The 15449-nt window shown below is 47.7% G+C and overlaps 3 protein-coding genes across 12 annotated transcripts in view; 2 read left to right on the forward strand and 1 right to left on the reverse strand.

Moving 5' to 3' along the window:
- The window catches only part of GPBP1L1 (GC-rich promoter binding protein 1 like 1), a 57158-nt gene extending 52536 nt beyond the window's left edge, over nt 1-4622 (forward strand). For all 4 annotated transcript variants that reach the window (XM_082365004.1, XM_082365003.1, XM_082365005.1 and 1 more), the window contains exons 9-12: nt 330-488; nt 1740-1864; nt 2760-2862; nt 3716-4622. In XM_082365004.1, coding sequence (XP_082221130.1) covers nt 330-488; nt 1740-1864; nt 2760-2862; nt 3716-3868 — 540 coding nt within the window. In that variant the 3' untranslated portion in view covers nt 3869-4622. The remainder of the gene's footprint in view (nt 1-329; nt 489-1739; nt 1865-2759; nt 2863-3715) is intronic.
- A 143-nt stretch (nt 4623-4765) lies between these two features.
- On the forward strand, nt 4766-10814 carry CCDC17 (coiled-coil domain containing 17). 4 transcript variants are annotated; one of them, XR_014236709.1, is made up of 13 exons: nt 4766-6778; nt 6863-6937; nt 7039-7261; nt 7350-7512; nt 7733-7816; nt 7905-8023; nt 8271-8387; nt 8614-8759; nt 8863-8960; nt 9116-9319; nt 9490-9700; nt 9772-9878; nt 10177-10313. XR_014236709.1 is itself a non-coding variant. In XM_082364734.1 (13 exons), the coding sequence occupies exons 1-13, from the start codon at nt 6605-6607 to the stop codon at nt 10309-10311; spliced, it is 1860 nt and encodes a 619-aa protein (XP_082220860.1). In that variant the 5' UTR covers nt 4766-6604; the 3' UTR covers nt 10312-10814. The 4 variants fall into 4 exon arrangements, 3 of the variants coding, with proteins under 3 accessions (XP_082220860.1, XP_082220861.1, XP_082220862.1); XM_082364734.1 differs by having other exon boundaries at nt 9768-9878; nt 10177-10814; XM_082364735.1 differs by lacking the exon at nt 8271-8387 and having other exon boundaries at nt 9768-9878; nt 10177-10814.
- A 531-nt stretch (nt 10815-11345) lies between these two features.
- Nucleotides 11346-15449, reverse strand: part of NASP (nuclear autoantigenic sperm protein) — a 35171-nt gene continuing 31067 nt past the window's right edge. For 2 of the 4 annotated variants that reach the window (XM_082364484.1, XM_082364483.1), the window contains 6 exons: nt 14448-14636; nt 14166-14332; nt 13716-13772; nt 13550-13627; nt 12741-12869; nt 11346-12243 (listed from right to left, as the gene is read on the reverse strand). In XM_082364484.1, the coding sequence (XP_082220610.1) occupies nt 12163-12243; nt 12741-12869; nt 13550-13627; nt 13716-13772; nt 14166-14332; nt 14448-14636 (701 nt within the window). In that variant the 3' untranslated portion in view covers nt 11346-12162. The remainder of the gene's footprint in view (nt 12244-12740; nt 12870-13549; nt 13628-13715; nt 13773-14165; nt 14333-14447; nt 14637-15449) is intronic. The other 2 variants (XM_082364486.1, XM_082364485.1) reach the window with 2 other exon arrangements.

Here is a 15449-nt window from a genome sequence, read left to right on the forward strand (position 1 = left end):
TTACTGGTGATTCCCATTAGCATCCAAAGATGGGCAGTAGCTGGGTGGGGTCATTGCCCTTTGGTAAACCAGGGTTGGCCTGTGTTTGACTGGCGTTATGCTGGCGTCTGGAGAAAGATCGGAGAGGTGCTATTTAAACCATCTGGTTTTAACTGTAAGAACTCTGCAGAGCTGAAGTCTGTTTAAATGAAAAGGATAGTTTATTTTTGGTAAAAGAGTGATAAATAGGCTACGAGATTCTGGAAAGCAGTACCATGTAGAAGTGGCCTAGAGAATCCCAGTACTAACTCTTTGCTGTCAAGAGCAACCTATTTGTGGTATTTGCCCAGAGCCCCGCCAGCACCACTCCTCCAATTGAGATCAGCTCCTCTCGTCTGACCAAGTTGACCCGCCGAACTACTGACAGGAAGAGCGAGTTCCTGAAGACTCTGAAGGATGACCGGAATGGAGACTTCTCAGAGAGCAGAGACTGTGAGAAGCTGGAGGATGTAAGAGCAAAGGGTTTTTCTGGGGCAACATAAGTGTTTTTCTATGTTATACATGTACTTTTTGTTCTTAAGGGAGAAAGATGTGGTACATTTTTTAAATGACAGAGATTTGTCTGGAGGAGTAACAGTCTGTGATAAAGTGAGTTCAGTTCTTTGTTCAGCATATTTCAAATTAGGGCTCATTTCAATGATAGCTGCCTTGGGACTTAGTGCTCTTAAACAGGGCAGCACTGCCTAAGCCTTGAATTGAAGTTGGTAAATTATAGAAGCTTTTTTAAGGATTATATATATGTGTAATATTATATATATATAAAATATAATATATAGTATATTATAATGTAATATAAATATAGTATATATTTATATATATATTTATATATATATGTGTGTGTATATATATATATATTAATATTTATTTATTTATTTTGGCTGCTCCAGGTCTTAGTTGTGGTATGCAAACTCTTAGTTGCAGCATGCAGACTTCTTAGTTGCGGCATGCATGCAGGATCTAGTTCCCTGACCGGGGATTGAACCCGGGCCCCCTGCATTGGGAGCACGGAGTCTTACCCATGGGACCACCAGGGAAGTCCCTTTAAGGATTATATTTAATTCTAATATAAGAAAATCTGACGAACAGAACCGTAAAACAAGAGGGTTTCTTTTTGGTATCCTGCAACAGGAAGGTTAGAGTTCCCTGTCCAAGAGGGTAATGGCAGCTCATTCGTATTATCAGGAAACTTGTAAGTTTTGGTCGCCTTGGAACTAGGGTAGTTGTGCTCCCGTCCACATTCTAGTTAGGGAAAGGACAGAGCCAAAAACCTGAAAAGGGATGTCTGTCCCTTTTTTAAATGCTTTCTTAAAAGCCACCCCTGCAATTTCCACTTACATTTTATTGGCCAACTGTCAAATAGCCACTCCTAGCTGCAAGGGAGCCTAGGAAAGTGAACTTTTTAAAAGCTGAGCGCATTGGTTCCTTAGTCCAAATCAGTAAAGAAGAATAGAAAATTGATATTGCATAGGCATCTAGTAGCTTCTGCCACAGTTGACATAACCTGAAGTTAAGATGGTAGCCAGTTAGTATTCTTTGGAAATCTTATTAGCAAGTTCTCATTTTTAAGTGGGAAAAAACTATTGGCTGAGATCCTCTTCTAGAAAGCATTTTCCTGGGTTCTGACTTCTTAATCTCTTAGATTGCTTATCTTGCCCCAAAGGAGTATTAAACCAAATATGTCCTTCCTTTCCTTATTGCAGTCAGAGGACAACAGCACACCTGAACCAAAAGAAAATGGAGAGGAAGGCTGTCATCAGAATGGTCTTGCTCTCCCCGTAGAAGACGAAGGGGAGGTCCTCTCTCACTCTTTGGAAGCAGAGCACAGGTAAGTGAGGATCAGATCACAAGGCATGCTGTGTATGGCCTACAAGGAGTTTCAACATACTTAAGACATTTCAGAGTCCAGTACAGAGAGAAGTGCCCCCAGCACCACACCTTGTTCTCTCTGTGTGCCACAGGTTGGCCTGTTGCCCACCGGGTATTCCTTTACAGACTCAGCTAGCGTTTTCACACCCTCCTCTCCAAGGCTTTCTTGTAGTTTAGTTTCAGGCTCAGTTTAAGGCTCCGAGTGGAAGGGGTGGGGTGGGGTGAGACCTGTTTCCTGGTGCTGTTGTGGTGGCCCCTTGGCCCCTCCTGGCCCAAGTGAGCAGTTACCACAAGACCCCTTTAAGGGGCCTTGGGATTCATGAGGCCTGAAGGTAATGGAGCTTGTTCTTTAAATGAGGGCCTTGAACACAGAGCCAGCCAAGCTGTGTGGGCAACTGGATGGCAGATGGGGCCTGCCAAGTACCTTCCTGAAAAGGGACTCCTGTCCAGAGGAACTTTAAAAGGGGTCAACAAGATCACAAGGTTATGGAGTCCACAATGCCATGAAATTAAAAGAGAACTTAGGTACATGTGGCTATGTGCTAATTTGCTCACAGGAGACAAAGTGAGATTTCTTCTGTTTCGTCTGTGGGATAGTTTGACTCTATACTGCTACTTCTACCGTCCCTTCTCTATAGCTCTTATGCTCTCCAAAGAGCAACTACGGAGATCCTCCATCTAATTCCAAGCACCTAAGTAGTCATAATTAAAGCTTATCCCACTGGGAAGAAAAGAAAAACCCAAGTTTCTTCTCTAACATCTAAGTGGGTACCATTGCCCCTGGGCTGGGAAGTTGTGGACTTCTCACTTAACGCTTAAAGGTATATTTTCTTTGCCTGACCTGCCTCCACCAGGTTATTGAAAGCGATGGGATGGCAGGAGTATCCTGAAAATGATGAGAATTGCCTTCCCCTCACAGAGGATGAGCTCAAAGAGTTCCACATGAAGACAGAGGAGGTATGTCATAAACTTTTGCTGGAGACCAGTTAATGACTAGGAGAGAAAGGAGTTAGGACAATCATTGCCCTTAGGAAGCCCCAGTTTAGGGTGTGAGGAAGACCTTGAAAAAGAAAAGTTACTTAATAAGTTGCCGTTGTAGAAATATGGAGGAGCATCTCATTCTCCCCAGGCCAGTGGTGGACACAAAAACCAGGTCAGTAGTTAGCAGATTTCAGAAAGCAGTATGTTATTTCATCCTGGAAGCTCTAACTCCTTATCAGAACCACAAGGCTGTATTCCCAAGGTTATGGGCTGAGCCCTTGGTCTGTGGCTAAGCAGGCTAACCCTCTGCTTCCAGCGCTGTGGTTTACCTCTGGTACTCCAGCCAGAGCCAAGAAGCCAAATAGCCTATCTGAATTTCTTCAACAGATGCCTGGATTCTTTCTCTGAGTAAAACACTGCCAGGTCTCCACAACCTTCATGAAACTTACGTTCTGGTGGTATATATTTAAAGCATAAATAACAATGGTGTTAAAATCCTATAAAGAAAAGTATAGGTTGACATAAAGACTTTGCTACTCAGAACTCTGTTCCCCTGTCATTGCCATCACCTGAGAACTTGTCGAAATAGGAAATCTCAAACTGTACCCCAGACATATTGAATCAGTGTGCATTTTGAAGAGATCCTTAGGTGATTTCATTGGCACATTACAGTTTGAAAAGCACTGCTGTAAGAAATCTTCAGTCTCTTAGAAGGGTCCCCCTTTACATTCTGCCTAGAATTGAATTGAGGCCTGGCCTTTCCCAGGTCCCATGGGCCAGTGTAGTTACTGATAGTTGTCTTTTTCTTTCTTTCCCATGCCAACCACAGCTGAGAAGAAATGGCTTTGGGAAGAATGGCTTCTTGCAGAGCCGAAGTTCTAGCCTATTCTCCCCTTGGAGAAACACTTACAAAGCAGAGTTTGAGGACTCAGACACGGAAACAAGTAGCAGTGAAACATCTGATGACGATGCCTGGAAGTAGGCATATAAATGCTTACTGTTAAATCTGACCCAGTAAACTCAGCTTGTGTGTTTAGGGGTTATACAGAAGAAATCGTTCTTTTCCTTTTCCTTTTCTTATGTTGTTGTTGAATACTTCATGCACAAGGGAAATAATCATATCCCAAAGAGAGAGCGAGCGATTGGCTTGTTAAGCTTTTGTTGTTGTTCTTCCCTGTTATCTGCTTAATAGAACTTCGTGTGGTGGGAAAGATTTTTAAAACACACACACATACACACAGTGTATATGGGGCGATGCACAGGTGGAAGCTGGCAGGGCAGAGAGGAGGAGACACTGGTCTGCAGCAGCAGCTTCTACTACCAGCCCTTGGGGCACTCACCCCTGTGCTCAAGCAATCATTGTCAATGACAAAGTGACTATTGAAGTTATAATTGTATTAAATTAATGCTAATAATTTGGATATTTTATTTTATTTCTGGCTGCTCGGGTAACATTAGCCCTTAACCCAGCATATATGGTTTTTTCACTTTTTTTTTTTTTTTCTTTCTGGGTACAGCTGTAAAATATTTGGATATAGGAAATGTTGTGTTATTCTTGCAGCCTTGATATTCAGGGTGGATTGTAAAATATACATTTTTGTGAGATTTCAAAGATTAAGATTATTTTGATAACATTATTTACAGATTTAAAAGATGTGGTTATCACAAGTCTGTTGAGGGGGAAAACTACTGCATAAAATAACTAACTTGGAATAAATATTTTGCATCAGTTTGGATTGTCTTGTGTAAGAAGTATATTTTCTTTAAAATTAGATGAGTGGATTCTTTTTTAGGGGAAATACTACTTTTAGAGGTCTGAGGGAAAAAAAAAAATCTGAATTCAGACACACCTGTTTCTCCTTTTAGCAGATATGTTTTTGATGCAGAAAAACCTGTGCAATAAACTACCAGTAATAAAATCAGAAACCCAGGTTTCCTTTCTGAAACTGTTTTTCAGTGCCCATGTATTTACCAGTGTTCCTACTTTAAGGAAGTCTGTGCCTCAATTTTTCTGCTAAATAAGAACATAGCGTGTCCCGGGCATTGTGCAAGGCCCTGGGAATGCAAGGAGCATCCAGCTCAGTAGGGTTACATAAAAAATGGAACCTTAGGCCAAGATCTGATGGACAATTAGAAGTTAAACTAAACAACAGATACTGACACTGGCACTCTTCGGCCAGCCCTACAGCACATGGTCCCTAGTGGATATAGAGGCCCGAGATCATGCTGTAATGGGAGACAAGCAAAGGAGTAACAGGCCTGAACACTTGTTAGAAGGGTGAAACTAACTTGTAGTGTAGGCTCCAGAAGGGGTAGAGACTAGAGGTAGAGAAACCAGCATGATAATTGCTAGATTCTGAAGGCTAGGAAGGCAGAGACCTTATGTGCCATAACGTACTGTAGTCTCTCCTGCTAGTAGTATAAGCAGTCCACATGTGAACTGTGGAAATGGTGGTTGAGATAGAACAGAAAGAACTATATCATATTTCATTGAGTATATCTATTTTAAGACACTTTATGTACTAATAAGAAAACTTGACAGTTATGACACTCCATTAATTGTGAATCCTGATTTTAGTGTTAAAATATGAAAAAATGCATCATAGGATCAATGAAATACTATAAAATGAACTATAAACTGGAAATGAGAAGTAGGTTGACATAGAGATATCCTGTATGTTTGGTCTTCGGCTTGCCACTTAGTAGCTTTCTCAGAACAAATTTCTAAAAATGTACCTCTTTTCCACTTGGAATTGAGCTGGACAATTGAGATTACATACTTTGAAACACTTTGTAACCTGCTGCTAGTCATAGCTTGGCCTTAACATACCTGGGAGCGGGGGCACCACTACCTGCCTTGTTTAGAAACATGGGGCTAGGTCAGAGCTCCTGCGTCTGTTGGATTCATATATTTGCGGGGGTGGCAGGGAAATCTGGTCAGCAGGAATGGGGCCTGTGTGGCCGCTGGCTAGTCCTGAGTGAAGAGCTACCTTTCTGTATTTGATTCCCTCTTCTGATTCATTGTGTTTTCCCAGAACTTTCATTCCTTCGGCTGTGTTGATTATCTTGGGGGGGGCGGCAGGGCGGTGCCTAGGGGCAGGAACTAGGAGTTAGGGAGCCTTGGTGTGACTTGGTTATGCAAAAGATGTTACTTCCAGAGAGGCACCGTGCAAGGAAAAGCTTTTAGTCTACGGGAAAGACATGGTTTCCAGGCAGAATGCCTCCTCTCTCAGGTATTCCTTGGAATGGAGAATGACACTAACTTGGGTTACGTCCAGTTGGGCAAAACTAGAACGAACAAGATGACACCTCCCTGCCAGAGGCTATTAAATAACCAAGACGGAGTATGTGATATGGGCTCAGCTAGTTTAGGAGGCAGCTCTTTGCTCCCCTTTATTAATATAGGCAAGAAAACCAAGGTGTGGTGTTAGAGACTTGCCCATACTCATGCAATGAGGTGGAACAGATTTCATGACATCTTTTTCAAGCCAGGGGCTCCTCCCTAAGGTGACCAAGCCTTCCCGCTCACTCTCCAGACCTGCCCAGACCTGAGGTTGTTGCCCAGGGAGCTTTAGCTCCTCCCCAAACATAAACTTGACCCGGTAAACCTGGCCTTTCCTCTCTGCCTTTGGCTGTTTCATCCTCCTTTCCCTTTCCTCTGCCCCTCTGTCCTGTCTTCTGCAGGTCTTGGCTGGTATCAGGAAAGGAGTCCCATCCCATGGCCTCCCACTCCAGGGAACCAGGGCTCCTGCCCTGTGGGTCCTGTGACATGGTTTTCCGTTCCTGGGCCCTGCTGGCCACCCACACTCAGCGCTTCTGCATTGGCCGTCAGCCCCGGGAGCTGACAGTTGGAGAACAGCCCCCAATAGCCACTGAACCACGGGTACCCAGGGTAAGGGCCTCCTCCATGGCCATGAGAGGGTACTGAAGTGATTGCAACTCTCAGAGGATTCCTCACCCCACACCCTGTACCCAGGTTGTGCCACAAGAACACCAGGGCCTCCCAGACCAGGAGGCCAGCAAATCGGCTCTGAAGAGGCTAACAGATGAGGTACACCTGGATTTCCCCACTGAGCATCCCCCCCAAACCTATAGATCACGTGTGGGTCAGATTACCCCAACATAGAGATTGCGGGTTACTGTTACCTCCAGGTGCAGCGGCTGCGGCTGTATCTGCAGGAAATGCGACCCAGCATAACAGAGGTCCCCAGCGGGTCACAGGGGCCCTGGAGGCGGTCAGAGGCACCGACTCAGGGTCCCAACTACGAGGCTGCTGGGAGCCCCGGCGAGCGGCTGCGGGCGCTGCACCGGACTCGCGCAAGGCGGTTGGCAGAGATCAAGGCACAGAGCTGTGCCCTCGAGCGACGCGGCGAGGGTAAGGGAAAAGAGGGGGACAAGGGCCCACCCTCCCCCTTGGCTTGAGGTCGCCCGACCCGTTCTGATTTGATCTCTTACCCCCTCAGAACTGAGCCGGCACCTCCAAGGTTTGGCTTGGACCCGGGACGGGAAATCACGCATATTCAGCCTGGAGCGGGAGCTCCGAGAACTCCGGGCAGAGGCCGGGCGAACGCGGGGTGCTCTAGAGGAGTTAGGGGCGCACGTTCAGCAACTACAGGCCAACCCCGGGTGAGGCCGACGAGCCGGATCCCAGGAGTTCCGAGTCACCGGCTGGCGGGGGGGCGGGGCCGGAGCGGGGGGGCGGGGCCTAGCCCGGCTGGACGCGCGAGGTATGCGCCCGGTCGCGGCTGGAAGGCCGCGCGAGTGAGGTCGGGAAGGGGCGGCGCTGCCGGAGGCCCTGGGTCTAGGTTCTTGATTCCGCCCCCGCGCCGGCCGTCCTCCACCCCAGGACCCGGCTGAACGCCTTAAAAGAGGCAGAACTCTGTGGTCCAGTGCTACAGGCAAACCCAGGGACTCTGGCTGCGGAGATCGGGTAAGATCCGAGCCCCGAGGCGGGCACGGGGCAAAGCGCTGATCGATCCGGGAAAAACGCTTCTGCCTTCTTGTCCCCTACTCCCTAGGGCCCTGCGTGAGGCCTACATTCGAGGCGGGGGCCGGGACACCGGCGTTCTGGGCTGGATATGGCAGTTACAAGTGGAGGCGTCAGCTCTGGAGCTTCGGCGGTCGCGGACCCGCAGGGGTGAACATGAGGGGGCCAGCCAGGAGGGCCTTAGCCCTGGGGAGAGAAAAGGGCGATGAGGGAGGACGTCTTTGGCTTGGGAACCACTTGAGCAAAAACCCGAGGTAGAACACCTGTCTTTGCGGGGGTGCCTGGAATGTTAGCCGACAAGTCCAGCCTTGTCCAGAGAGTCCTAAGGCTGGAGAGCTGCTCAGAGCAGCTGGTCACCAGTTGTCAGAGGTGACAGGTCAAACTTGTTCAATCGCAGGAAGACAGGCAGGTGCCGCATTCAAGGAGCTTCTAGCAGTGGAGGCTGAAAATCGGCGCCTGGAGGCAGAAATCCTGGCTTTGCAGACGCAGAGGGGTGCAGGCCGGGTGCCCTGGGGTCAGTGAGCACCCAATTCCACCCCGCCTAGCCCTCGCCAGCAGGCCAGGCTCAGAGGAAGGGGTTAGAGGCACCATGCACGGGGAATAAGACCTGTGTCTGAGCCCCATCAGTCCGTGTCCATGCCGATCTCCAGGTGTCTGTTTGGCTCTTGGGGGAGGGGTACCGCAGCCCAGTTACTTGCCGCGTCCTGCTCAAGGGCGCCCTACTCTTCCCCTGCACCTAGGGCACGAGGAGCCGAGACTTGTGGTCAATCCCAGCCCATGCCTGAGGAGGGAAGATCCCCCAAGGCTCCCGCCTCCAGTGGCTCTCCCGCTGCCGCCGCTTCCACACTCCACAGGCATCCTATTCTTGGGTGGCGCTGAAAAGGCTGTGAGGACCCAGGGGTTGGGACAGGGGCAGTTCTGCTCTGTGTGGTTGGGGGAGCATAGAACACCTAGGAGGCTTTCTGGAGGAATTGACTCTTCCCCTGCAGTCGCAGCTTTCTGGAACCATGACCAGGAACCTGGGCCTGGATCCACACTTCCTCCTGCCCACAACTGACGTTCTGGGCCCTGCACCCTACGACCCTGGGTGAGGCCTGCTCCCTCCTTTGACATCCTCTGTGACTTGGTCACCACTGCTGGTTAAGGAGACCCACTAGGGCCAGCTAGGGTGGGGGGACTGGCTGGGGTTTGGGAGGGTGAGAGGACTTGGGTGTGTGTGCACTTAAGGCCTGTGTTTCCTAGGGCTGGCCTTGTCATTTTCTATGACTTCCTGCGGGGCCTTGAGGCTTCTTGGATTTGGGTGCAACTAATGACTGGCTTGGCCCGAGATGGACAGGATACAGGAGGGACCACAGCGTTGCCCCCAGCCCTTTGCTTGCCCCCACCTCCAGCTCCTGGGCCCATGGGCAACTGTGCCATCCTTGCCAGCAGGCAGCCTATACCCAGGTCAGTAGGTGGGGATTTATGATGTTGGCGCTTTTTGCCGCAATTGAGGCTTGTCCCTCATTCTGCTACATTTTCTCATCTGTATACAGGGCCACTGGCCCTGAGGGCCAAGTCCTAGGAAGGGAGCAGAGCCACTTCTGGCTCCTGACACCTGTTTTTGGTTGCTCTAGACTACCACCCTCACCATCAGTATCCTTGGTCTGTGAGCTGCAGGCCTGGCAGGGGCTGGCATGGGCTAAGGCACCACAGCCAAAAGCCTGGGCCTCACTGGTGCTATTTGACCGGGAGCAGAGGGTGCTAAGTGGTCGTTGGCGTCTCCCACTTCGGACCCTTCCTCTGGACCCCAGCCTTAGCCTTGGGCAGCTGAATGGGATTCCCCAGGTGAGTGTGGAGGATGGGGACTGGGTCCTCCACAGTACAGATGCAGTACCATTTCACCTCTTCCCAGGTAGGTCAGGCCGAGCTCTTTCTGCGGCTGGTGAACGCAAGAGATGCAGATGTCCAGACACTGGCAGAGATCAATCCAGCAAGTGCCCACGAGTACCAGTACCCACCTCTGGTAAGGGCCCAACTATAGCTGGGGACCTCACAGGTGTGGCTGATGTGGTTAATAACCAGCATTTGTTGACCACTATGTATGTGCCAACCCACTACTAAATGTTTTCTGTGGATTAACTCATGTGACTCTCACATATCCTATTAGGTATGTACTACTGTGTAAACAAATAAAATCAGAGCACAAGGTTAACTTGGTTCACAGTAAGCAGTTGACTCTAAGGTGGTCTGATGCCAGAACCTGTGCTGTTAACCTCTACATAAACCTTTTGCTAAAGATCTACCTTCTCCTTGTTCCACAGGTGCCCAACTCATCTTCACTGGAGGCCAGCTCCCTGGCCCCAACAGCTGGCTTTGTTGACCCCCCTCCTCCTGAAGAACCCCACCAGCGGCAGAGTCAAGCACAGAGAGGGTTTGGGCCCTCAGCACAGCTTTGACCCACCCCCACTGGCTTTCTGAGTCCAGAAGAATGGGCGTATGAGTAGCTTCACAGGCACAGGACTGGGGCCTAGACTGAGGCCTGTTCTCCCATCTGCAGCTTTACTACTCCGTGTTCTGACAGAGGGTCTGGAAGGAAATAATACAGATGTGAACACATAACGTGAGCTCCAATCACAGCTCTACAACCTTCCACAAGTACTTGGCCTTTCTTATCCTTTTGTAAAAAAGACTGATGTGAGGATTAAACAGGTATGTCAGGTATTTACAGTATTGCCTGGCATATAAGAAAATTCTCTGAAAGGTGACTTCGAGACAGTCTTTCATCCAGCTAAAGGAACTTGATGAACTCATTCCTGTTTTTTTTGCTAAAGCATCTTACCGCCCACTTCTTTATCCAAATCCAAGCTTCTTCAGGACATCGTCCAGGAAGCCTTCCAGGTTCTCAAGCTCACCATGAAACAGGGAGCTCCTGTAGCCATATATACTTACAGAAAGACAACCCAGTCATGTTCCTCCCAAGTTGCCGGCAGCGGGGATGGTCACAAGTGAAACCTGAATTGTTATATTGGGCGTGGCCCCAGACCCCAGTGTCAGCCAAAGGTCAAAGGCCTGGTAGTCAAGAGCTCCCTCCACCTCCAACATTGGATATTCAAACCGCAGGTTCTAACCTGCTGTCTGTACAGTGCAGCAAAGTAGCCCTGTGAATGCTGGAATTACTAAACCCCTTAGGTAGTAGAGGGCAGGCACTGTTTGGAATTCAGATCCAAATACTGCCTGGTGTATAGCAATTCCTTAAAGGTCAGGTCAGAGGCAGCCGAGTCACGGGTCTCACACTAGCCCTGCACCCTGGACATCAGTGAGGGCCCAATGGGATGGCTTTAGTAACAGTGCCCTAAGCACCAGCACCCTTACGCTGGGCAGCCAGAATTGCTGAGCCATTATCCACCTTTCAACCCCACATCCCACTGAAACGCTCCAGGCAGCCCAGGATCCCACTTTAAGATCTTTAAACACAAGTCCAGAGACCAAGAGCTTTTTAGCATCTTTATTTAAGAAGTCAAAACTGTGGACAACTAACAATTCCAACTGTTGATATTTTGTTATAACAAATATAACTCAACCAGCCAGTTCTCCCCACAGATTCTTTCTTCCAACAACATCCAGAGTGTCCATCAGTCAATCACTCCCTTAGTCACTTTCAAACCAGAAAGCTCAATTTTCTACAGTTAGCACACCAGTTTCCTCAAGGATCACTCCCCGCTCCCCAGCCCCAAGTTTTCTTCAGTTCTTTTTTCCAGGACAGGATTATGGCCCCAGTTGGAGACAGGTGGATAAGACAGGTGCCACCTAAGGCCTGGCTTAGAAGCTGTTATCAGTTCACAGTCAAAGTCCATCAAACAGTATCAGCACCAAAGAGCAAGATCTTCACCATGTCTTTTATAGCCCCTGTCCAGGGAGAGCACCATTCAAAGTTCGCAAGACAGCTGGGTTCAGAGTATTTATGATGGAAAAAATATAGCACCATTGGAAGATAAGGGCCTACAGCCACACTTGATTTCATCACCTCCACATTAGACAGACAGGAATCTGGTTTAGAACTTCCAACACAGAGATCGGCACAGAGGAGGAAACAAAAACCCACAAAAACCTTTGGCCACCATATAAAACCCGGAGTGCTCCAAGGCACACATTTAGCCAATATTTAAGGGGGAAAAAAAAAAATCATCAAAGCCTCAACCTTTGCTTACAATCTTTATTGAAGTTATACAAAAAGAATCCCCCAAAAGTGAAAAAATACATTATATACAAAAACACTTTCCATTGGGAGGAAGGCTCTGCTCCCTCTCTTAACATGCAGTGCTTTCAACTGTAGCTCCAGCCTCCACTGTCCCCTCCACTGCTGCCCGGCTTTCAGCCTGATTCTCAGCCTGGAAGATAAACAGGGAGCCTGGGCATAAGTGACCCTACTTTAAGCCATTCTTTCTTACACAACTGAGCAGGCCTCAGTCAGAGGAAATAAACACAGGTCCCTTAAATTTTGCTTCGCTCTCTACACTAAAAGGGCAATGACCACAAGATATGAGGCCATTTCCTAAATTCTCTGTAACAGGGCTGACAGAGCCAGTGTTCATATGTTAGAAAGAGGAGCAAAAAAAGACTGAATGGTCTTGCCAATTAAGTGTCTTCTCATACATTCATTAGAGTGGGACCGGTGGTATGTATATAGGTTCCATTTGTCAATGAGACGCCCTATATTTTGTAACCAAACTGTTTCCTGTATGACCTCATTGTTTTTATGAGGGTTGCACTCAAGTAATCCAAACAGGCTCAAGTTGGGGAACATGCACTTAGCAGGACTTGTTTCCCCAGGCCCTGACAACAAGGGGAAATGAGGCAAGTGTCCAAACCCTGCTTAACTGCCCACCTCCTCCTCCATGTTTTCCGAAACTTCAGTTCCACTGGAGACAGCATCCCCACTGCCTCCATTCACCTCCGGCTCTTGTTTGGCTTTCTTTGCATCATCTTTCCGGGGGCTCTCTTCCTCTGGTTTTCTCTAAAGATATAATTAATTGTGAAGGCTTCACAAGTGTGCTTAATGTTTTCAAAAGGACAACTGTAAAACAACTCCTTAACGCCCCCCTCTTCCCTATGGTGCAAAGATCCCAACACCAGGATTCACAGCTCTAAGGGTCTCCCTAGCCACAACCTGTCCTCTGCAGAAATAGATTGGTCTGCCCAAACATACCAAGTCAGCCTCTCTAATGGAAGAGTGGGGTGGGGATGAGGAATAGATCTGAACAGTAACCAACCCACAAATTTGAATTCCTACATTTGAGTCAGGAAACAAAGCAAGAGTTCAGGCTCTTCCACAAGAGAAAAAAATTACTGCAACAGGCAGAAGGCAGACTCACACAAGTTTAAGTATCAAGAGATCTGCTGCTGAATGAGTACTGTAAACCTGCCAGCTTCCCAAGATGGGCTGATCTGACCAGTCCTCCTCATCACCTTTCCTGATAGCCCTTGGGCTAAAAACCAGGAAAGTTTTGCTAGAAGACATATTCACTCAAGACCGATCTTCATTCAAATCCTCGCCCGTTTTTGCAAAACGAATGTCTTATTGCACCTAGTATGAGGGGTGTTTATAGAAAAGGTAGTCCTCATGTGTCATTGGAGGGAGAAAAAAAATGCATAGTGAGAAGAAGACAGAAAAGAAATGACCACATATAGATTTACCTTCTTTCTGACAAGGTGAGAAATATCAGTCACACAATTTGATGAGGAAGCACCATCTGCTGGCTTTCTACAGGCGATCTGGCAATAAGAAACCTTTGTTAGCAATGTACTCCTAGACAAACACTGAGGTCTAATATTAAGTGACAAAAACCACCTGAATACCCACCATGGAGACTGAAGAGCCTCCTCCACTAGGAGTGAAACCTGAAGTAGAGCTCTCCACCTGTTTGAGAGATGACAAACCCAAGTGGGTCCCAGGATAAAGCCCACCAGGTCACCCACCTACAAGCAACTGTTTAAGACCTCAAATACTAGTGGCCACCATATAGTAGCAACATCACTCACCTCCTCTACTCATACCCGTGGTCACACATAGTAAGTAGCTGAGACAGAATTCAAACCCACACAGTCTGGCTCCAGAGCATATTGTCTTAAGCATTTTTACTATTTGAGAGAAACAGTATATGAGTTCTCACATTCCCTCTGACCTCCAACTCCCTGGAAACCAAGTCATAAGTAAAATTCCTAAGCAAATGGCACGCTAATACCATGATAAAGGGCCTTCAACAATATCGAATATACTATTATCAAAACTTTAAAAGGAAACCAAACGAACCAGAGTTGCTTTCAGAGCCAATTCAGCTACATTCCCACTACGCTGGGACTCCTTTGCATCTTCTATCTTCTCTCTAATTTCAGGTAGCAGCTCCTTCAGCTCCTCAATTTCTTTCTCATATTCAATAGGTGATCCTTCGGCCTCCTTCATATGCTCATTAAGTACAGCTAGGAAGAACAGGCTGAAGTGATCAGTAATAGATAACACAAAAGAAACTTTTTTTTTAAACTGTCAATACTGGATCCATCAAAATCACTGTGGAAACAGCTGATGCTTACTCACCCATTCTCTTCTCAATGACTTCAATAGATTTGCTGAACTGTGCCACTGCTTCATCATACTGAGAGTTGTACCCATAGGCCAAGCCCAGCTGGTAGTGGGTCTCTGCAAGGAGCCGATCATGGGCTTCCAGGTACTGCTCCTGCAGGTTTAGGCAAGCCTGGAACTCCTCCACAGCTTGGATGTAATTCTCTAACGAAGAGAAAAACAGCAAGCAAATGGACATTTAATATATAGTACTTCTAAAATTTCAGACCATGCTGCAGGAATGTGCTCCCATCTTATATTTCATTTTTCTTTGTAGCGTCTCCAGGACCCTTGACTAAAAACCATCAAAATGACTTTTAAAAACCTACTGAGGTGCTTCCCTGGTGGCGCAGTGGTTAAGAATCCGCCTGCCAATGCAGGGGACACGGGTTCGAGCCCTGGTCCGGGAAGATCCCACATGCCATGGAGCAACTAAGCCCGTGCGCCACAACTACTGAGCCCACGCTCTAGAGCCTGTGAGCCACAACTACTGAAGCCCGCGTGCCTAGAGCCCTTCTCCGCAACACGAGAAGCCACCGCAATGAGAAGCCCGCGCACCGCAACGAAGGGTGGCCCCCGCTCACCCCAACTAGAAAAAGCCGCGCACGGCAAGGAAGACCCAACACAGCCATAAATTAAAAAAAAAAAAAAAAAAAACCCCTACTGAGAAGGACTTCCCCGGCGGTCCAGTGGTTAGAACTCTGCACTCCCAATGCAGGGGGCACGGGTTCAATCCCTGGCTGGGGAACTAAGATCCCACATGCTGCACGATACAGCCAAAAAGAAAAAAAAACCAACCCTATTGAGAGACTTTCAGTTAGAGTACCATTTAAAAGACTGTTCGTTGTTCTAGGACCCATAGAGAACCCAAAAAACCTACTGTCCTTTTAAAGCTAATTGCCCACAATTTATGATCAATTGAGCTGGATTTTAAGGAATTAGAGGAAGATTAAGGCAGGGGCAAGGGATGTGTTAGAG

The sequence above is a fragment of the Balaenoptera borealis genome, assembly GCF_965194805.1.
Source record: "Balaenoptera borealis genome assembly, chromosome: 1".
NCBI lineage: Eukaryota > Metazoa > Chordata > Mammalia > Artiodactyla > Balaenopteridae > Balaenoptera > Balaenoptera borealis.